Consider the following 22,646-nt stretch of genomic DNA (forward strand, 5'->3'; position numbering starts at 1 on the left):
TTTCTCATATTATGAAGGCAGATACGTACGTAGAACATGTGACTGTGTTGAGTCTAATGATAAAACAAACGTACATCCATGGCACTTTACCATGTTAAAGCATTTTCAATATATATGTATATATACTGAATGTTTTGAAAATGTTTATTTATACCATAATATATACCATAATTTATTTATTTATTTATTTTGTGTTTTGAAAATGTTTTAAAATGAATGTATTAAAGAGCATTAAATTAAGATAGTCACACATGAGAAAAAGAGAAAATGTAGTTGGCATTTATAAGGTCAAATACAATTTAAGAATTTAAAGTAATGTTTGGGTGTACGTATGCACTTATGTATATACTTTAGTACGGTGCGAAGCACTAGACGCACACGCGTGCGCGTGTGGCAGTGGGCATAACAGCGCTAGTGGCGCCTTGATGACGCATTTGGCACAAAGCATCGAAGCTTAGAACGATCTACTCATGACCATTCAATTTTGGACGGTCATGATCATTTGATTTAGTGGTTTGATCTAAACTATAGGATACTTCTTAAGTAGATCCAGTGGTTGAATTTATTAGACCATCACTAAAGTAAATTGTAAGGTCAAATCACATTTGATCTAATGATTGAAATTAAATAATAACTATCTAATGATTATTATTAAATAATCATTGAATAATCATTGATTGTTATTTGATCTGATGGTTAGAATTAAGTGTATGTTAAAATAGCAGTTTATGACTGTTACTTTAGAAGTTACGGACGATTGGATTACCAGTTAATAAATAATTGCTATTCAACACAATACAGAAGTAACTATTGTCCAATTATTAAAAAGATAACAATTTTTCTATCACCTTCTGTTCTTTTTTCTGATACCTTAGGTATTTAAATTTCAAGTCTTTGTCTCGTACTATAATAGAAAATCTGAGAGTATTCTGAATTATTTTTCATTTATGCAAAATGCAATTAAACAAACAAAGGATTCTAGGCTCCTTTATATCCTGGAGAAATATTTGCTGTAACCTTTTGCATACCATTTTTGGTGGGGCAAATAATTTCTTAAGGAACGCTACAATGTAATGCACCTTAGGAACATTTCGTTTTATTGCTTTCTTTTACTTTTATCTAATAATCTTAAGAAATTATATTTTACTTCAATGGCACCACAATTTTTGAAAGAATTTGCTGCTAAATCCATCAAACTCGAAAGGTTTGATGGATCCTCGTTCAAAAGATGGCAGAACAAGATGAATTTCCTCATTGCTGGACTAAGGGTGGCTTATGTGCTTACAACTCCCAAACCTGTAGCACATGAGAATAAGACGATTGCTAATACTTGAGCATGGATGAAATGAGGATGACTACATGCATTTACAATGCTATGGTGGATTCTCTGTTTGACATCTACCAAAGCAAATCAACGGCCAAAGATGTCTGAGTTGCACTCGAGGATAAGTATCTTTTAAAAGATGCTACAAATAAAAAGTTCTTGGCCTCTAAATTTATGAATTACAGAATGGTTGATGCTAGACTTATTGTTGAACAATTTAATGAAATTATGCATATTTTGAGTCAATTTGGGCAGCATAACATGAAAAGGGATGAGAAAATTGCTATCTCATCTATCATTGACAAACTTCCTCCCTCCTAGAAATAATAGAGAAAGATTTTGAAACACAAAAAGGATGAGATAAACGTTGATCAGTTAAGCCAACACTTTTAGATTGAGAAAGAATTGAAAATCAAAGAAAATGAAAAGCAAGGAATTTTGTCCTCGAAAGTGCATATGGTGGAAGAAGGGACTTCTTCAAAGCAGCCCTTCCAATCCAAAAAAGCCTAATCAGAAGTAGAGGAAGAACTTTAAGAACTAAAAGCTAAACTAGAATCATGAGAAGAAAAATAAGGGTGGTTACTACCATTGTGGCAAGCGAGGCCACTTTAAGAAAGATTGTCGTTTTCTGAAAAAAGAAACAGCAAGCTTCTGACTCGAAAGAGTTTGTGGCAGTGATTTCCGAGGTCTTTATGCTCGAGGAAGATGGTTCATGGTGGATTGACTCATGTACAACAAAGCACATATGCAAGGATATGAGTCTCTTTAATACCTTTGAAACAGTGGAGGATGAATGTGTTCTCTTTATAGAGAATTCTTCCACTGATGTTGTCAAAGGAAAAGGAACACTGAATCTTAAATTCACTTTTGGAAAAATTCTGCTTTTAACTAATGTGTATTTTGTACTAGAAATTAGGAAGAACCTTGTGTCTCGAGGTCTTCATAATAAATTTGAATTTAAGCCAGTCTTTGAGTCATGTCAATTTGTGGGCCAAAGGAGGTACTTTTTTCGGGAAGAGTTATATGTTTTAAGGGATGTTTAAGTTGAACCTTATTAATAAAGTTAATAATTCTGCTTACTTGGTTGAGTCAATTTCTTTATGGCATAATATATTAGGCCATGTTAATACTAGAAGAATGCATAATATGATTGTTTTAATTTTGATTCCTAAATCTATAAATGATATGTTTGATAAATCTAGAATTTGCATGCAAACAAAGATTACCAGAAAACCTTTTCCACAAAATGAGAGATCTTTTATTTTTTTACAACTTGTACATAATGATATTTGTAATATGCATAATAATCCTAGAAGAGGAAACAAAACGTATTTTGTAACTTTCATTGATGATTTTTCAAAATATTGTTATGTTTATCTTATGTTTTCAGAAGATGAAATTTTAAAAAATTTTAAAGTTTACAAAACATAAGTGGAAAATGAGTGTGATGTTAGAATTAAATGCCTTTAATCCGATAGAGAAAGAGAATATTATTTTCCTTTATATTGTGAATCTGTAGGCATTATTCATGAAACACCCATTGCATATACTCTACAACAAAATGGAGTTGTAGAAAGAAAAAACAGAACTTTAGTTCAAATGATAAATGCCTTGCTTTGTAATTCTGGACTAAATAAAAGTTTTTGGGGATAAGCTATACTTTTTGTGTATTATATATTTAACAGAGTACCTCAAAAGAAATCCAAGATTACTCCATACGAATTATGGAAGAAAAGAAAACCCAACCTTAGTTATTTTAAGGTGTGGGGCGTAGGGCTATTGTCAGATTAATTACCTGAGCCAAAAATCAGGAAATTGGGACAAAAACCTATTGAGTGCATTTTCTTGGGTTTTACACAACATAGTAAAGGTTACAGGTTCTTAGTTGTTGAACCTAATCTTTTTGTTGATGTAAATACTGTTATAGAATCTAGAGGTGCAGAATTTTATGAAAATAAGTTCACATCAATTCTATGTACTAATGATAAGATGGTGAAACCTATAAGAATTTGATGGTGAAATTCTGTTTAATCGTACTAAATACAGACACATCTTTGGAGCCCTCCAGTATGTTACTCTCACGAGGGTTGATATTGCATACTCAATAAACCAAACATTCTTGAAATCTAGATTTATATCTTGAGATTTCTTAAAATTTTCAGTATACTTGTCAAGAATTCTTGAAATATTGAGATTAAATTCATTTTTATTTTGATTTATATTTATCATTCTTTTAGTTTTACCTCCTCTAAAGATGAATTTCTCATTCTGCCACTACTGACAATATGGGCAGCAAATACCTATGCTTTGATTTTGGCAAATATGATATCGTTTCAACTTTAAAGCCATATCAATAAGTTGAAGACATTTAATATAAATTTATATTTTTGTATTAATCTCATGCATTATGTCAATTAGCAAGTACTTACAAGGGGTTCCCAGCTGTGGTAGGAATCCCAGATAAGTGAGGTTGTTTTGGTATTTTGTTAATAGCATTATTAATACTAAGAGTTTTTTGTCTTCTAATTTTGACATGAAAGATTTGGGTGTTGCTAATGTGATTCTTGGTATTAAAATTATTAGAAATAATGGAGGTTTGATTCTTACTTAGTCACATTATATTGAAAAAGTTTTTAAAAAGTTTAATCAGTTTGATTGTAAATCTATGACTATACCTTTTGATGCTAACATGAACTATATTCTAATATTGGTAGAGCTATAGACTAATTAGAATTTGCTAGAGTTATTTGTTGCTTGATTTATGCAATGACATGTATTAGACCTGATATTGCATATGCAGTTGGTAAAATAAGTAGATATACTAGTAACCCTAGTCATATTCATTGGATTGTTGTACAAATGATTTTTAAATATTTAAAGAAAACTATTAATTATGGAATATGGTACAACAGATATCCTATAGTATTAGAAGGATATACGATCGCTAGTTGGATCACAGATAACAATGATCACAAATCAACCAGTGGGTGGATATTCACCCTTGGTGGATGAGCTATCTCATTGGGTTCTAAGAAACAGACCCTTATTATAGATTCTACCATGGCGGCAGAGTTTGTGGAATTGGTTTCTTGTAGCAAAGAAGCGGAATGGTTAAGAAATTTATTAATGAAAATTCCTTTGTGGCCAAAACCTATACCTCCTGTTTCTTTACATTGTGATAGTCAGGCAACACTGTCACGGGCTTATAATCATATTTATAATGGCAAATCAAGGCATATTGGTTTAAGGCATAGTTATGTAAGGCAATTACTCACTGATGGAGTAATTACAATTTATTTTTTGTGAGGTCTTTTCAAAATTTGACAAATTCATTGACTAAAGACCTTGAAGGGATTTGGTGTGGAAAACATCAAAGGAGATTGGATTAAAGCTTTTAGATCACCAATAATGCAAACTCAACTCAACACTTGAATTATCAAGATCTTGAGTTTAATGAGCTAAAATACACTATATATTATGATCGCAAGCACCTTATATTGTATTAATTTTTAAACTAATAAACCTTCTCAAGGTTATGGTGCATATAACAGTGGGGGTTGTGTTTTTTTGCACTTAATAGGCTTATAACATATTTTTGTTCAAGTGTATCAGTTATAGAGCACTTCTGATAAGTCTACCTATATGAGTGTCGGAGGTGGTGCTGCCTTCTATGAGAGTAAGTTTTTGTCTCTAGAACGCTAATGAAACTACGATATTGACACAAAGCCAATCCACGTGTCGGCTTCTAGAACTACGTACCTAAAGAGAAGAAAAAGCATGTATGAGATGTGTCCGGCTAGTCAAACAGAATAGCTGGTTCAAAGCTTGTCTACCATGGTATTCTAATTAGCTCTGGCATATTATTACCAAGTAAAGGTTCAAGACACCTTCATTTATGCATGATTTTCTCTATAATAGTCAAAATGTGTTTTGTTTTTGAAAATGGTGGGGATTGTTAAAGTATTTTTAAAATTAATATGTATATATATTTTATTTTGTGTTTTTAGAATGTTTTAAAAAAAAAGTATTAAAGAGTATTAAATGAAGATAGTCTCACATGAGAAAAAGAAAAAGTATAGTTAGCAGCATTTATAAAGCCTAACACAACAAGCACTACAACTATACATTTGGATCTAGTAAGTGTTCCTTTAGAAATAGTCTTAGGGATCGGGTAAGTCCGCAATTATATGAAGTGGAGTTGTGATTAATGGAGAATCATGACCGCCATTAGATTAATGAGATATAATACATTGTCACCCCAAGATAAAATTTCTGACCATTTTTGTTTATGTGACAATTTCAAATTTTTTTTTTTTTTTTTCTTAAAAAAAACAAAAATCCTAAAGCTAGTTAGAAAACCACCTTGTAATATGTGTAAAGTGATTAGGAATTATGTTTTATAGTGACGAAAGATCATCTATATATATATATATATATATGTGTGTGTAGATTAATACGTAAAAATATCATACTTCGTGGATCAAGATTTACATGAAAGTATTTCTTTCTATGAGAGAGAAAGAGTCGTATTGCTTAATTTCTAAAGTATATATAATTAACACGCAATTTACATGTTTTTTTTCTAAATAGCGTATAATTAGGTTCACGTGGAACTTAACGTACACGCAATTTGCTTAACTGAAAAAGAGTTGAAGCATGGATTCTTTGCATTGGGATAAACTTCCAAATCTTTCTTGGATTTATAACAAATGTCACAACTCCTTTATTTCTCAAAGTCGACTTTTCTTGGTCGGATATGTGCACGGAAATTCCTCACAGCTTTTATGATCGATCACAACCTCATATAATGGCTATAATTATAATTGACTTGACATTCTGAGGTGTAGCTATCCTCCCATATCCCCTGGTCTAAGTTGTTCACATGAAAAACAATTTGGTAGAATATTTTGTTTTTGGAGACTCACGAACTATGTATTCTGAAATTTGAATTGGTACGGTGCACCAAGTTTGAAATACTGTACGCACGGTTAATTATCTAAGGAAGAACAGTAACTAAAATAGTTCAAGTAAACTTACTTTGCAAGTGAAATTAGTTCACCTTCATAATGGGGTTCATTTTGTATTTTTTTTTTTAAAAAAAAAGAAACAAAAAATTGTAGGATCTGAATAATTTGAAATGTGGTGGAAAGTATTTGCCTATGATGTAGCTAGCAATAGGGCATAGAGGAATTGCTCTTGTTTATTGGGGCAAGTCAAGTAAACTTTCACATTAATTTTTGATTTTCTTCTCTTAATTTTTTACTTTATTTTATTGTAAAGGAAAGTTTAAATGCTATGGGTATTTGACACGGTTTCAACATATATGGCAAATGAATGCAAGCATGCGACCCTTAATAATATGGAATAAGTCCTCTGAAGAATTATTTATGGTTCATATTAGATTTTAAAAGTGCTATATTTTTTAAAAATTTTAGATAACGTGACAATATTGTAGTTAAAATATACATTATTAGATGCGATAAAATTTAATTTGAACCTTGTAATCATACTGAAAATTATTCTTTGTAACAAATTTAAATTCTTTTATTTTTTTTTACTTTAATTTATTTTTTGGGTATTGAGAAAGGGGGGGGGGGGGGGGAGATGGGGGTGGGGGAGAACTCAAAAATGGGGAGCATTCCCTTACATTTATCTTTCATTGAAAGTGGTAGGCAAACTAGAAGTGCAGGAAACTTGTTGAGTAGCAAAATGAACTTCAATTGAATAAATTTATAGGAGCTTTTAAGTTTGATTCAAGGTGTAAGTCATTAGTGGAGAACGTTTTGTATCTTAAGAACAAACCTTTACAAATTGGTATGATCCTACTTTTCTCATATTGTGAGGGCAGATAGCTAGAACATGTGACTGTTGACAAAACAAACATCCAAGCTGCACTTCAACAGTAAATAAAACGAACTTCGGCACACACCCTTTGAAGATTCCAAAAATTACAAAAGAGGTGGTCCCAATGTTAGGCCATCGATCATTAATATAATATCCAAGGCCTTTGAAACTAGAAAAAATTTAGCATGCCTTTGAAAAGTTCATATGTTTCCTAAACCAGACGAACTTTCCTAGCAATTAAGCAGCAACTACTTTATATATGTCGTGTTTGACTCACATTTCTTCACATCAATTTTTTTAGCGTCCCTTTAAACCTCCAAAACTGCCATTGCATGCGTTCCCTTCCCATTCCCAATATGGATCTCAGCAACCTTACAACTCTTTGGTTTCTCTCACTGGTTCCTTGTTGCTTACTCTTCCATCTTCCTTTGCATCATGCTCTATCATTCAAGTACCCTAATTTTGCCAACAGCAGCATGCTGATAATCAATGGCACTGCCGCCATCCAAAATGGAGCTCTATCCCTCACCAGTGACCGCCATAACAATACCGCAGCCGGCCGTGCTGTATATTTTGAACAGCTTCATCTTTATGACCCGATTACAGGTAATTCCACGGACTTCACCACTCAATTTTCATTTAAAATATCAACTATTACTTCACCAGGTCAAGATGGGCTCGCCTTTTTCCTTGCACCCAATGGTTCTCTCCTCCCGGATTATGCTTCTGGAGGATGCCTTGCACTTTTTAGCCAGTGTGAAAATAGCACACTAAGAAAAGAATTAGTTGCTGTCGAGTTCGACACCTTTAAGAATGAATGGGATGAAAGCGATCAACATGTCGGTATCAACATCAATTCCATCAAATCAGAATCGACACGAAATTTGAACCGAAGTATGAAAAATGGAATAAGAGTAGATGCAATAATCCGTTACAATTCTAAAGCCAATGATTTAAGCGTATACTGGTCTTTCCCTGACGACCCATTTGCCAGCCTTTCACATCATGTTAACCTGACAGCATTTTTGCCGGAATGGGTATCCATTGGCTTTGCGGCGGGATCAGCCTATTACTTTGAGACGCATGAAATCCTTACATGGGAATTTACAACGGAGTTATTACCAGTTCCAGAGACTCCGGACAGTCCAGCTCCAGAGACTCCGGACAGTCCTAGTAGTACTTCTTTTAGTGCTGGATTAATTGTCGCTTGTGTAATTGGTGGGTTGTTTTTAGCCTGTGGAATAGTGTTGGTGTTGGTGTTCGTTTGGAGAAAAAGGACTAGAGGAAAGGGAAAAGAGGGTGTAAAGAATGTTGATCCCATGGAACGAGAGATTGAACATACAGGACCTAAGAGGTTCTCTTATGATGAGCTTGTTCGTGCCACAAACGACTTTGGAGAAGAAGGCAAACTTGGTGAAGGAGGTTTTGGAGGGGTTTACAAAGGTTTCTTGAGTGATCTGCAGCAGTTTGTCGCAGTGAAAAAGGTTTCTAGACCGTCCGATCAGGGAAAGAAGGCGTACACAACAGAGATAAAAATCATTAGTGTATTGAGACATAAAAACATGGTACAACTCATTGGTTGGTGCCATGAAAAGGGTGCTCTCCTTCTTGTCTATGAGTTTATGCCTAATGGTAGCCTTGATTTTCACCTTTTTGGAGGTAGAACGCTTCTTAATTGGGAAGTTAGGTATAAGATAGCCCTTGGTCTTGCCTCTGCATTGCTTTATCTGCACGAAGAATCTGGACAATATGTGGTGCATAGGGATATCAAATCTAGCAACATAATGTTGGATTCAGATTTCAATGCCAAGCTTGGGGACTTTGGTCTAGCGAGGTTGATGGATGAGGAGGCTGGCGTGAAGACAACAGGGCTAGCTGGAACATGGGGTTACATAGCACCAGAATATGCAAGCACCGGCAAGGCCACCAAGGTACGTACCACTTATTTTAACAGCTTAAACTTATGAGAATAGATGATTGTACTCTTTTACAATTGATATACAATTTGATGACATAGTAATAAAAATTAGTTGTGATCATGGCATAAGTGTAGCCTAACAAGTAAAAGGGTCCGTTTGAATTTGTGATTTCAAAAAGTACAATTTAAAATAACGGTTTTAAAATGTGCGATTTGAAAAAGTAATTTTTAAGAACATAGTTAAGCGTTTAGCAAAATCTCAGTTTAGCCTTTAAAATTGTAAATTAGCCTTTAAGATTCTGCGTTTTCAAAAAACAACTCTCTTACCTTCAATTTAAAAAAGCAGATTTTCTGAATTTTCAAATCGTAATTTTTAAAAATGCAGTTTCAAAACGATTTATTAATTGAGATAAGAGGTGATTGAATGAAGGAAACAGAATTGATACTCAAGATTTGTGCTTTAATACATTAATGTTAAATTAATTATCACTTATTTTAAAAAATTAAACTTAATTTTATATTGTAATAGGGATCAGATGTGTTCAGCTTCGGTGTAGTGGTGCTGGAAATAGCATGCGGAAGAAGATCAACGGAAGCTGAATACGAGGGGCCACACGTTCCAATTGCTGGCTGGGTTTGGGAGGCATATGGAAGTGAAAGGCTTCACGAAGCAGTTGACAGTAAATTGTTAGAGTTTGACACGAGAGAGATGGAGTGTATGATGATTGTTGGACTTTGGTGCGCCCACCCGGATCAGAGTCTGAGGCCATCCATAAGGCAAGCCATACAGGTTCTCAATTTTGATGCACCATTACCAAATCTTCCCAAGAATATGCCTGTTGCCAACTACAATGTACCTGTCGACGTCCGTCTAGAAAGCACGGATTCGGCGCCGGCCACGATGTCTTTGTCATCCATTAACATCGGCCGTTAAAGTAGTCTGCAAACTCATTTCATCAGTTGGCCGGATGTCTCTTTTTCATGGTTGTATGTTAAAATCATGCTCTGGTCTCGACTTTTAGATTATATGTTTCCGTGTAATAATGTCGGCACAAGTATGCATGATACCATTGGATTTTGTCTCCCAAAATACTTCTTTCGAGCGTTTTGATATGTATATTTTATTATTGATGGAACATCCTCATAATGTCGGCACAAGTATGCATCAGCACGTGTCTTCCAGGGAAAAAATAATTTAACTAAGGGAGAGTCGATCGTGTCGGCATTTTTTGTGAAAATTAGTACACAAAAAAAAAATGACCTTGTTATAACATAAAAAAATGACATTAGTCAAAGCAAGGTAACAGTTGTCCCTGTTCGTGAAGAGTACACACAAAAAAAAAGATATAAATAATCGATGTAAATAACCAATTAAAAAGAAAATTGAAGGAATTAAACAGAAATTCTTACCCATTTTTATCTAGGAATTAAATTGCTACCATTTAATTTGTGAAAAGTTCAACAGCTAATCATTCATTTATTTAGACATAAAAGGAAAGGTAAAAAAAAAAACAGGAAGTGTACATAAGTTCAGTTTGTTTGTGCTTAAAACAAATAGGGTTTAATGCTCTTCTATAAAATAAAGGGGGTTTAATGTTTCGTTTGTTTGTGCGTAAAACATTTTTTGATATTTGGTGAAATAAAAAATGATGGTCAAGAGAAAATCATTTTCAATTTAACTGTAAATGTCTTTTTAATTTATAGAAAACGATTAACGATTTTGAAAACCGTAAATCATTCTCTGGATTTAAACATTTCATTCTTACACACACGTTTGTGGGAGTCTGTCAATGTTAGGCATTGTAGTTTGTTGGTAGTTTGAATCTACTGCCGAAGGTCCCCGAATTTTGATATCCGATTACCGGAATTCGGTGGCATTAGTTGGATTCTAGTGACCATCGCCCAAATTTGACAACCACTGCCAGAATTCGGTTGGTGCCAGAATCTGAAAATTTCAACTGGAATCTGGTGACGTTCGGCCACTGTCGTGGAATTCCGGCAGACCAAATTCTAACCAAAATTGGTCGGAATTCGACTGTATTGTGCCAAATTCCAGTCAAACTAACCAGAAGCTGGCAATTTGTGCTGGATTCCGGCTACCTTTGCCTGAATCTGGCCGTATTAAGTAAGATTCCAGTGAAATTGGCCCGATTCCGGACATACTGGTTCAATTCCGGTCAGTTTGGCCGTAATCTGGTTCGCTGAAATCTGGTGACGGTGGCCGGACGTTGCCGTATTCCTGTAGAAATTTCTAGATTTCAGCACTGGCTGGATTCCGAAGGCGGTTGCCAGAATTCGGCTAGTGACGGAATCTTGTCACTGGTGGTTTTTCACCGTTGTTATTTTTTTGTAAGAGCCAAACGTCGACAAATATTTTCAGAGAAATAATTCTTTTTGAAAAATTATTTCGTTGAAAATATTTTATGACGGAAAATATTTTACATCGAAACAAATAGAGCATAAAAGAAAAACCAACTATTATACGTCTTCAAACTAACACGGCAAACATTAGTAGATTTGGCTTAGGTGCATGCTCTAAAAAAAACTACAGCATTTATGCTATAATTATTTTAAGGGTTCATATTTAATTGTACTTTCTCTTTCTTTCTTAATTATGAAATCATTGAAAATTAAATCTAAACCCTTAAAACAATTACAACACAGGCACTGCAGTTTTTTTTTTTTCTACAACACTTAAGTCAAATTCAAGGCTATCTAAAGAAAAAAAATATTCTTAAATTGTTACTTTTGATACTCTATGTCACATAATATTCATATATATTACCTACCATATAAAAGAGAATTGCGTGAAAACAACAATACATTTTTGTCTGCTGAAAAGAAATAAATATTTGCGTAGGTAGGTATACATATATATCTATACCTTTGATGAATTGGATGTGAATTTCCACGGTCGAATTTAATGGAAGATGAAGGAATAGGTGTAACCAACTAATCTGTGTCAGTTCCATTTATTTGACAACTCGCAGTCAACTCTCCATTTTTTCCAAACCAACGAGCATGTCAAGCTTTGCTTGCACCGAAGTAGGTAGATCATAATCATATTGTCAAGTCACTGAGTCACCTACCCTTGCAGGGTCTTCACCCCCGCAGCTCGGTTTGCAGGGTCTTTAATTAGCTTCCTCTCTCTCTCTCTCTCTCTCTCTCTCTCTCACACAGTCTAGGCTGTATAATTGTTGAAGGCGACTCTTATGTGCAGGTCCTTATCTTTACTCTCCAATATCCGACCATTTCACAACATGCATTATTCATGTAATTAAATTTCATTAAAATATTTTACGGATTGTGTTAAGTGTCACATCAGCGTCATTAAAAAGATGACATGTGTCAATTTTTTTTAAGGATTAATTCAAAAGTTAGTTGAGACTGTCATGTCAATATTATAAAATAATTGTTTAATATAATTGTGATTTTTTGCATTACTCTTTGTCACAAATTATTATAGGTAGCAATTCTCTTCTATAACGAAGGGAAATTTCAGAACTAAAAAAGTCTACTGGACACAAAAAGACCAAATAAGGCACCTCTACTAAACTTTCGACGAGAGAATATTTCGAAACTAAAAAAGCCTAGCCAGTCCAAAAGAAAAATGTAGGGGAAATATTGATCGATCTGTGAGCAACATACTGCTGCCTAAATTTTCATCACCCAATTCGCCAAAGAACAAAAAAAAGACAGGCCTAAATTACAGAATCACTACTCCATAACAAGCTGCGTGTATTGTAATATTGGCAAGATGAGAAGATTTCAAGAACTTACACTAGAAAAATAATGTAAAATAGATTGAAATATATGACCTCCCTTACCTAGCTAACCAAGTTACAAAAGCAAATACTGCAGCCTTTTGAGCATGAGAGGTGAGGCAGGGCTGAGAGAAGAGAGGATTTTGGGTGTGTTCAGTTTTGCAAAGAATTTTAGTGTCGTTTGCTTTTTCAAACGAAGCTAAACTCAAATTTAGTGTCATTTGAACAGTAAACGAAACAAAAAATTTAGTGTCGTTTACTTTTTCAAATGACATTAAACTTAAATTTAGTGTTGTTCACTGTTTAAAGGACAATAAATTTTAAGTTTAGTGTCGTTTGAACAGTAAACGACACTTACGTAAATTTGGTGTCGTTTGAAGACTAAATGACATTTAGTTCAATCGACATTAGACCAAACGACACTAAATCACTGTTATTCTGTAGTTGTAGGCCTATGCCCCGCCGTATGCCCCGCAGCGCTGGTGCTTTTCAAATAGCACTATAACATAATATGATATATTATATTAATTGATTGCCTTAGAGAACTTAAAAAATACTTTTAATAAATAAAAAGTTGTGTCAAATAAAAGGCTAACATAATTGATAAAAAAACTCTAAAAGTTTTTATTTTTTTATTTTTTATTTCTTTACTTTTTTACTCTAAAAAAACGCCAAAATATATTTTTGGCAAAACGTACCTACAAAATTAAGTTTTTACTAAAAACCCTTTTTAACTTTAAAATCTCTATTTCCCAACACAATTTCAAACATTCTCTAAATAACATTCCCACAAAAGGAGATGTTGGTACAGTTTTCGGTATGATGTGACAACTCGCCCTTTAATGTTCTTCACATCCCACGTTCATTGCAAAATAGACAAAGTCAAGAGAACATGCCAGGGGTTGGCCTGCATTCCTCTCTATGATGCCTAAGTTAGTATGTCTATGTAAAGTATGCTTAACTATAATAGTATCAGTCTTGTTTTCATACATGAGGTCTAGGTTATTTAGATGAGTGATAAGTACTTTTGTTGCTTTAGGGTTCGTCTTCTTTCTTTCCCTTGACCTAGGAGCGCCATGAGAGTTAGACCTTAACTCGGAACCCTCTACCTTCAAAACCGAGGTTTTTCCTTAATAATCTCTATGTGAGATTCACGGCAACAAATTAATCTGGGATTAGTGTCAGTCCCGAATTTCTAGGGATGGAGCGCGATTTCGAGATATCCGGGATCGCGTATAATGGATCCCTGGTTCGTCGCCTTAGCCCCGGGACAATATCTTCTCAGGACTCCTAGATATTTGTTCTTGCGTGTTCGTATCTGGTGGGCTACGGGCCCGTATTCATGACTGGGCTAATGTGAGCTCAGAGGCTCATAGTTTCCGGAATGGGCCAGGTCGAATGGGATTATCTCCAACGACATATATGTACAAAAAAAAAAAAAAAAAAAAGGTTGAATTGCCATCTCTTCCCAACGTAATAATCTACAATTAGATACTACATTGAATTAAGAAATATATAGGACTTAATTTCTTAAAAATAAACAAATATAAAATATCGCAATCACAATTACTTCTAATCAAGGGCCGCTAAATTATTTAAATAAATAAATCAATAGGTGGATAAGCACCTGCTCCATTAATTCCCTAACATCTTTACCCTCTTTGCTGCTCCATTCGACATCTACCTGAACCACAGAAACCCTCTCAGCAAACATCAAAGTACTTAGACTTTGAGAGCATGAACCCACATCAGGATTAAGCTACACAAACATAAGCATCCTTTCTCGTGATATTATGCAAAATATACGTTTCAGATTGTCTCTAGCATACCTTTTAATGCGAGATGATGGTGACAAAATTTAACTTCTTTTAGAAACTATCAAGAAATTAAAGGAGAGCTTTGTAGGAGTTAACTTAAAATGTAATGACAACAAACTGAAGCAAGACACGATAAGTAATGACAACTTGTCCGAGAAACAAAACTAAAAAAGATTAATGTTTTTCTTAGGTCAAGGAAGGGGATGGAGAATAAGTTTATCTTGTCATACTAAAATGACATGAAATTGTAGCTAACACGAAATATATATATATATATATAAAATTTAATAAAATAAAAAAATTGATGATCACAATTAATTCACAAAATATATGCTTATAAATAAAAATTACTAAATATATATATATATATATATATATATATATTATTAAATTTTATGGAATCCCTTAAGAGACGCAAATTAAACTTTGATATCTCGAAGAAGACATAAATCTCCACAGAAAAAGTTTTGACGGTTAGGGCATATTGAAAGATAATATAATGCGGAATATAAAAAGAAATATAAAATTAGACACAAAGAATTACGTGGTTCTGTCTATGATCTACGTCCACATGATAAGGCCCAAATGACTACATTTTACTCTTATTTCTTTGAGTAATGTTTAGAATATAACATACTCCTATTTATAGGAGATAGTTAATAGTCTTCAATTCTGATTAAGTGATAAATTTCAACTATAGCTAGGTTACAATATTCAACTGTAACTAGGTGATAGTCTTCAACTGTAATTTGGATTATTGAACTCCTGATATACTCTAATACATATGACTATACATCTATCACATTATCCTATCAATTGTTCACCATTCATTGGCCCTAGAATCCATATCACATTTGTTGAGGAAATTATCATTCCCTTTGGTCGAACAAGCCCGTCACATCTTTTTGGGGCCATCGGCCCCACCCGACTGGGCAAACCTGCCTGGATACGAAGCCATATTCAAGATCGCGGATATCGCGGAATCGACCGAAATACAAGGGATACAAATCACAGATATCTCCCTCCGCCTTATATGACTGAAGTCGCCCGAGTGGGTTACGGATCTCGAAAAATCCGTACACCCGATATCGCCTCACCCTCAACTGCAAATCCCGAGAAAGCTGGGATCTTAAGAGCAATCTAACTATATCAAAACCTCTATAAATAGAAGAGAACACCAGGTATCATTTAGCTTCATGTCTCTCTGAAATTACACAGAATACTCCTTAGAACTGCCTACTAACTTAGGCATCATAGTGGGATTGTCGACATTCCCCAACACAATTATTTATTATTTCACAAATCACGAAGAGAAAGCGAATAATCAGACGAATCATGAAAAAACACGTCACCTACCGAAAAACTGCATCAAAAAACATTTATGCGATCTCTATTTCTTATATGTGTGTATCTCTTTGCCTGACTGGATATATCAATATATAGAAAAATTATTTAATTCCTTTAATTACAAACTCTTTCTTTGGAATGAATACAAGGCTTCGTTTGTTTCGGCATAAAATGTTTTAGATCAGAAAATGTTTTCAGAAAAGAGAATTTTTAATGAAAAAATTTTCCAATGTTTGGTGAGTACGGAAAATCAAAAATTTTTTTTTTTTATATTTTCATTCAAACATATTAACCCATAAAAATCAATTTCTATTCACAACATTAAAGTATTAATATAAAATAATTAAAAAATTAACCTAATAATTTAAGTTCCGGCAGTAGTCTAGTGGCGGCCTGTATGTGGTCTGGTGATGGTCTAGCGGTGGCAGAAAGGTGGTCCGATCGTGGTTCAACAGTAGTCTGGGGGTCGATCAATGATGCATGCTAGGTTTACGCATATTTGGTAAGACCTATTTTACTTAAAACATCATATCTTCTAATCCATACATCAGATTGAGACAAACTTAGTACCTTTGGAAATCTTATTCAAATGGCTACAATTTTGTATTTCATTAAAATTTCATAATTCTAGCGTTTACTAGGAGAAAGTTATCATTTTGTATTATTTTTATTGCAAAGTGTTTTTATTTCTTTTTATTATTATTATTATTATTATTATTATTATTATTATTATTATTATTTACAGTTTCGAATTTTGTTTCCCAAAATACTTCTTTCGAGCGTTTTGATATATATATTTTATTATTTATGGAACATCCTTATAAGTCCTTTCCCATCAGTCATACATAAAATAACGAGGAGACCTGCATCAGCACGTGTGACGACCCGTTTTTTTTTTTTTTTTTTTTTTTTTTTTTTATACAAAACATCAACATAATCATTAATCCCTTAAAATATAAACGGATCTTCACAGTGGCACGACGATATGTCGCAAAGCCAACATATGTACATACCCCATAATATGTACTTGGCAAATCAGAGTATAACGTCTATCAACTATGCAGCGGAAAACATAATCTAATAGCGGAAATCACATCTTATACATCTATCATAAATAATTACAACAAAGAGCCATTAAATAACTATATGATTAAATCTTTCCTCGAATTAAATACATAACATAAATGGCTTAACAAAGATCATGTGGCACAAGCGTCTGAAGCCATAATCAAAATACCTAAAGGAATAGACATCCCGCCTGAAGCCATAATCAAAATACCTAAAGGAATAGACATCCCGCGGTCTAACACATTACAACCGTCGCGTTGAGCTTCAGTCATAATATCCTCAGTATATTCTACAACACCATATACTACGACCGGAACGCCTGCAGCCAAAGAAACATCATTTATACGGTTGTGGGGGTTTGCCACATCCGTATAGGTGGAATTATGAGCCCACCGTCTTAGCATAAATAAATACACTAAGACCTCAGAGGTATACTATTCACTGAGTTTTCGCAAAGAACCAACTTTTCATTTTTAGTACACTATAACAGCTACCAATTTTATAAACTTTTGTTTGAAAAAACCCTCATAGCTGATATAGCAAACACCGACTAATAGAAAACATTTAAATACTCTGGGCAGCTAGTATTCTACGTAAAAGATTCGTTATAGAACACAATGGCATTTAAATCATGCAACCATCCGATACCAATATACTTAAGTTCTTTTTCTATCAAGACTTTTATGCATACTAATACGTCTAGCAAAACTACAATAAATATACTTTCATAAAAACATCACACAATCCGATACCAATATACATAAGTTCTTTTTCTATCAAGACTTTTATGCATACTAATACGTCTAGCAAAACTACAATATACTTTCATAAAAACATCACATAATTTAAACAATGCTATACATGCTCATGATAGTCTTTTTGTTCATTATGAGCCTCACGCTCTCTTCGTTATTATGAGCCTCACGCTCTCTTCTTTATTATGAGCCTCACGCTCTCTTCTTTATTATGAGCCTCACGCTCTCTTCATTATTATGAGCCTCACGCTCTCTTCATTATTATGAGCCTCACGCTCTCTTCTTTATTATGAGCCTCACGCTCTCTTCTTTATTATGTGTTCGTGCTTTATGCTTTACAATTCAAACTCTATACTCCTATTCTTTACAAATCACGCTTTCTTCAAATACATTAAACCAATCAACATGAAATTTTTCATCATTTTTCTTTGCATAATTAAAATCCCAACTGCAATACATATTCAGACTTTAAATCAATTCAAAACCTTTCATTCATGCATCATTTCATAACATCATTGATATTTCAACATAATTGAAACTATTTAAAACATTCAAAGCATACATGTTAACATATCGTCGGTTCAGTAGAAAATCATCTATCATTTGCATTTCTATAAAATACGAAAATATATTTTCTTAGTGAGTAGAATACTCACCTTGGCTGCATTGGACTCCCGACTCGAACTCTATATTAGAGAACCAATTGAAGTCTCCAATCCGGACACTATCTTGCAAACATTGGTATCGTTAGGCTACGCTATGAACTCCATACTCTATGACGCCTAAACTACCCGCGCTCATACGTCGCTTTATTCTCTTCTAAAACTAGTTAGGTATCCTAAACTATTATTAAGTTATCATTTAGGCTTAGGTCCATATTTTATTTTGCTTATTATCATTAAGATTCATTTACTATTTATTTGCCTACTATTAATTATTACATCATTTTATCATCGATAATCCTTTAAATGGTTTGTTGATTATTTTCTAACTTATTTTTACAAACTTAAGGTTATCTGAGCAACCTATAGTTCTTAACATTCTATTCAAATCGTTGTCCTCTCTTGATATTAACCACAGACTTTAGGTTTTAAACTTATTTCGTTTCTCATCATTTAAATACAAGTACTATTATATTCAACACTTTACTCATATTAGCTACCAACCATCTAGGTAATTTAGATTACGGAACTCATCTTATTTAACCGACTAATTTAATAGCTCCTTTATCATGAACTATGATGCCCATACTATAATCCTTATTTCATTTTCATTCTTTTAGACTCTTTCTTTAGTTCACCTCAAAGCATTAGCCATGAGCTACTATGATTAACCTTATAGCTTGTTTATCCCCCCTAAGTTAACTAAGGGTATTCAATCTATATACATACGTGTATAGAATGCCTATTAAGCTAAGCACAACTTCCTAGTACACTTAGGTACTCAACAATGCATAGATAAACACATTAATTATCAAATTACTTTGTCAAGTAGCTTAATATCCTAAATAAGTGTTTTGAAAAATACCACCTATTGATTTCTAATGCCTTTAAGCTACATTGCATAAATTATATTTCTATGACATTATCATTTTAAATAATTTTATTAAGTACTTTATTCTTAAGTCAACTAATCATCTAAGCATCCTTCGGTCCTCCCTATGTGACACCCTATAAACCACACTTTAATCAAGGAGAATCCAGTATAGTTAGCCAACCCCTAATCTCTCTAATAATAATACACACCCTATCTCTAATATTGGTCGACAACCAAAACAACATCAAAATCCAAAGTAAGCCAAATACCTACTCGAACTTAGCTACCCATTACTAATATTCTTCTACAAAACCAACATCCTATACTCATCCAATCGGCTATGGCAATATGGCAATAAGAGAGCCAACAATCTCAACTCACAATCAAACATCCACCAAACGACCTCCAAAACCATTCTGTCAACCACCAACATAAGCACTTATCCACATTTGACTATTTATACAAACAATTCCAACTTAAATTCTCTTCACTATTTCGACTGTATATGTCATTTACACAAAGGGTATAAATACATTAATTTCAAACTCCTCTCCAAATAACCAACATCATAAATCACTCCCGATGTGCCCATCAAAAATACTCTAAAAATTCACACGGTTAACATCAAGCCCAACCAGAATTTTAACAACCACAACACACCCTTCAAAGCCTCAACTCACATCTATAATCATTACACTCATTCTCTAGCAATTAACCACAAACCAACCTTATCACTCAATTAAAACTCCCAAAACCAGATTTGGGATCCACCAAACATCAATATTCACATTCATATATTCTACCATTCAATTTCCAAAACAGAGGAAATAAATCAAATACCAAAGACCCAAAATCCATCTCCAATTCGGCAATCACAGGAATATCTTCCTAGAAATCTAACCAAATATTTAACAACTTATTTAGAGCATTAAACACAAACTATAAACACCAAAAACCAAAACCCCTAAGAAAAATATCATTCGGTCTAGCCACATAAAACCCTAAACTCACAAATCCAAACAATAAACCATTCGGTTACTACACAAAAATCAACCCATAAATTTCCAACATTAACAACCCATTCGGTCCTTCCACCAAAATCCCATCAAACCACACGGCCAACAAAACAGGGGATTGAACTACAAAATCTCACGAAAATTACCTTTAAAGGCTTCTCGGAAAACCACCAGAAATCCCCACTGATTTTCGCCGGAAATCGCTTCATTTCGCCAGAGATCGTGCCTCCAATCGGTCCAAACCTCCTTTAGTTCTCTCTCAGGTTCGATGGGTCGTTGGGTCTCCCTCAAGCCTCGAGTTTCTCCTGACCTAGACCTTCGGCTCTTCCTCACCATCACGATCTCTCTCACACGACATCATCACTCTCAATCTCTCGGCTGGATGGGTGTATGTGCGGGGAGAAAGGGAAGGAGAGGAAAGGAAATTGAGAGGAAAGGGAAGGGAAGGCAGTGCGCGGGGAGAGGAAGAAAAGGGATTCGGCCGAGAGGAAGAGAGGTGGAAGAAAGAAGAGGCTGTGCGTTGAACAGGGGAGGGGGGGGGGGGGGGGGGGGGGGGGGGGGGCTGTGCGGGACAGAGAGGAGAGGGAGAAAAAGAAAAGGAAAGAAAAAGGAGAGAGGGAGGAGACTCGGTCAAAAGGGAAAAAGGGAAGAAAGAAAAAAGAAAAAAGAAAAGAAAGATAAAAGATAAAGTGACATGTGGCAAAGGGAGAGTACTTTTATTTTTAAAACTTCTAGCTTATATAAATTACGGTAAGACCCACTAATTTAAAAGTCTTATATTTTGATAATTAATATTTGACCCCACATATCTTTAAACCACATTTTTAATTAATGTAGTTAATTATTTACCCAACTACATCCTACTAATATGATTAATTATGTATTATTATTTTCTAAAGACCCATTAGAAATATTTTATTATTTTAATTCACTTATTTTATCTTAACTCATTTATACTTTGAAAATATAAATATTGTTACTTAAAATGTACTATTGGTCCCATCTAATTAATAAATATAACTTATTAATTGCTAAAAGCCCTATTTATTTTCTTGGTCTTTACAGCACGTGTCTCCCAGGGAAAAAAATTTAGGGTTAAGTACTCCTCTAGTCCCTGAATTTTAAAAACTTTATTTTTTAGTCCCTGAGTTTCAATTTGCATCATAGATGATACCTCAGTTTTGAGAAATGACCGAATAAGTACCTCGATTAACTTCTCCGTCCAAAAACTAACGGACCGCCACGTGTTAACCTCAGAGGTTGACACGTGGCACTATATAAAAAAATTAAAAATGAATTAAAAAATAATAATATTTAAAAAAAAATTGAAAAACAAAAAAAAAACAAGGGGTGGCTGAGCCACCTCCTTGGCCGGTATGGGGTGGTTCGGCCACCCTCAAGGGCCAAAACCAATCTTGAATTTTTTTATTTATTTGTCAAGAGGTGGTCGAACCACCCCCCGGCCACCCCAGACCAGCCAAGGGGGTGGCCGGCCACCCCCATGGTTGCCAAGGGGGGTTGCAGCCATCCCTTTTTTTTTTTTTTTTTTTTTTCAAATTTTTTTTAATTTTTTTAATATTATTTTTTTTAATTCATTTTTAAAGATTTTTAATTTTCAATTTTTTTTATAAAGTGCCGCGTGTCAACCTCTAAGGTTGACACGTGGCGGTCTGTTAGTTTTTGGACGGAGAAGTTAACCGAGGTACTTATTCGGTCATTTCTCAAAACTGAGGTATCATCTGTGATGCAAATTGAAACTCAAGGACTAAAAAATAAAGTTTCTAAAACTCAGGGACTAAAAAGGTGTTTAACCCAAAAATTTAACCAAGAGAGAGTCGATCGTGTCGTCATTTTGTTATAACATAAAAAAATGACATTAGTCAAAGCAAAACAAATAAAATAAAATAAAGGTTTATATAGTATATATAGCTTGAATAGTGTTGTTTATGGGTAAAAAAATGACACTTTATTTTGTTTCGATTGAATTGTGTCCGTTGGAAAACAACGTTAATCATAGGTTTGGACTTCATATTAATGTTGTTTATTGTTCAAATGACTCTAATTTAAGGTGTTTGAGGTCAAACGACACTAAACTTAAATTTAATATCGTTTCACTGTACAATCAATGTTAGTCGATCTAAATAACCAATTAAAAAGAAAATTGAAGGAATTAAACAGAAATTCTTACCCATTTTTATCTAGGAATTAAATTGCTACCATTTAATTTGTGAAAAGTTCAACAGCTAATCATGCATTT

General features: G+C 34.0%; 2 protein-coding genes across 2 annotated transcripts; one reads left to right on the plus strand and one right to left on the minus strand.

The window, feature by feature from the left end:
• Window positions 1–7,475: 7,475 nt before the first annotated feature.
• Window positions 7,476–10,217, plus strand: LOC133882367 (L-type lectin-domain containing receptor kinase IX.1-like). Its single transcript, XM_062321518.1, has 2 exons — window positions 7,476–9,099; window positions 9,616–10,217. The coding sequence occupies exons 1-2, from the start codon at window positions 7,501–7,503 to the stop codon at window positions 10,018–10,020; spliced, it is 2,004 nt and encodes a 667-aa protein (XP_062177502.1). The 5' UTR covers window positions 7,476–7,500; the 3' UTR covers window positions 10,021–10,217.
• Window positions 10,218–17,073: 6,856 nt separating this feature from the next.
• On the minus strand, window positions 17,074–20,919 carry LOC133882788 (uncharacterized). The gene is made up of 3 exons (XM_062322009.1): window positions 20,536–20,919; window positions 17,294–17,401; window positions 17,074–17,251 (listed from the first exon to the last, which is right to left on the minus strand). The coding sequence occupies exons 1-3, from the start codon at window positions 20,723–20,725 to the stop codon at window positions 17,214–17,216; spliced, it is 336 nt and encodes a 111-aa protein (XP_062177993.1). The 5' UTR covers window positions 20,726–20,919; the 3' UTR covers window positions 17,074–17,213.
• Between the last annotated feature and the right edge of the window lie 1,727 nt (window positions 20,920–22,646).

This window comes from Alnus glutinosa, chromosome 11, assembly GCF_958979055.1.
Source record: "Alnus glutinosa chromosome 11, dhAlnGlut1.1, whole genome shotgun sequence".
NCBI lineage: Eukaryota > Viridiplantae > Streptophyta > Magnoliopsida > Fagales > Betulaceae > Alnus > Alnus glutinosa.

Excerpts from the sequence above, each read along its gene's own strand:
- LOC133882367 (XM_062321518.1), top strand. The coding sequence starts at position 7,501 with ATGCGTTCCCTTCCCATTCCCAATATGGATCTCAGCAACCTTACAACT. Across the intron at positions 9,100-9,615 it reads GCACCGGCAAGGCCACCAAG|GGATCAGATGTGTTCAGCTT; the intron begins GTACGTACCACT and ends ATATTGTAATAG.
- LOC133882788 (XM_062322009.1), bottom strand. The coding sequence starts at position 20,725 with ATGGTGAGGAAGAGCCGAAGGTCTAGGTCAGGAGAAACTCGAGGCTTG. Across the intron at positions 17,402-20,535 it reads TTTCCGAGAAGCCTTTAAAG|GCGTTCCGGTCGTAGTATAT; the intron begins GTAATTTTCGTG and ends CTTTGGCTGCAG. Across the intron at positions 17,252-17,293 it reads CGGGATGTCTATTCCTTTAG|GTATTTTGATTATGGCTTCA; the intron begins GTATTTTGATTA and ends CTATTCCTTTAG.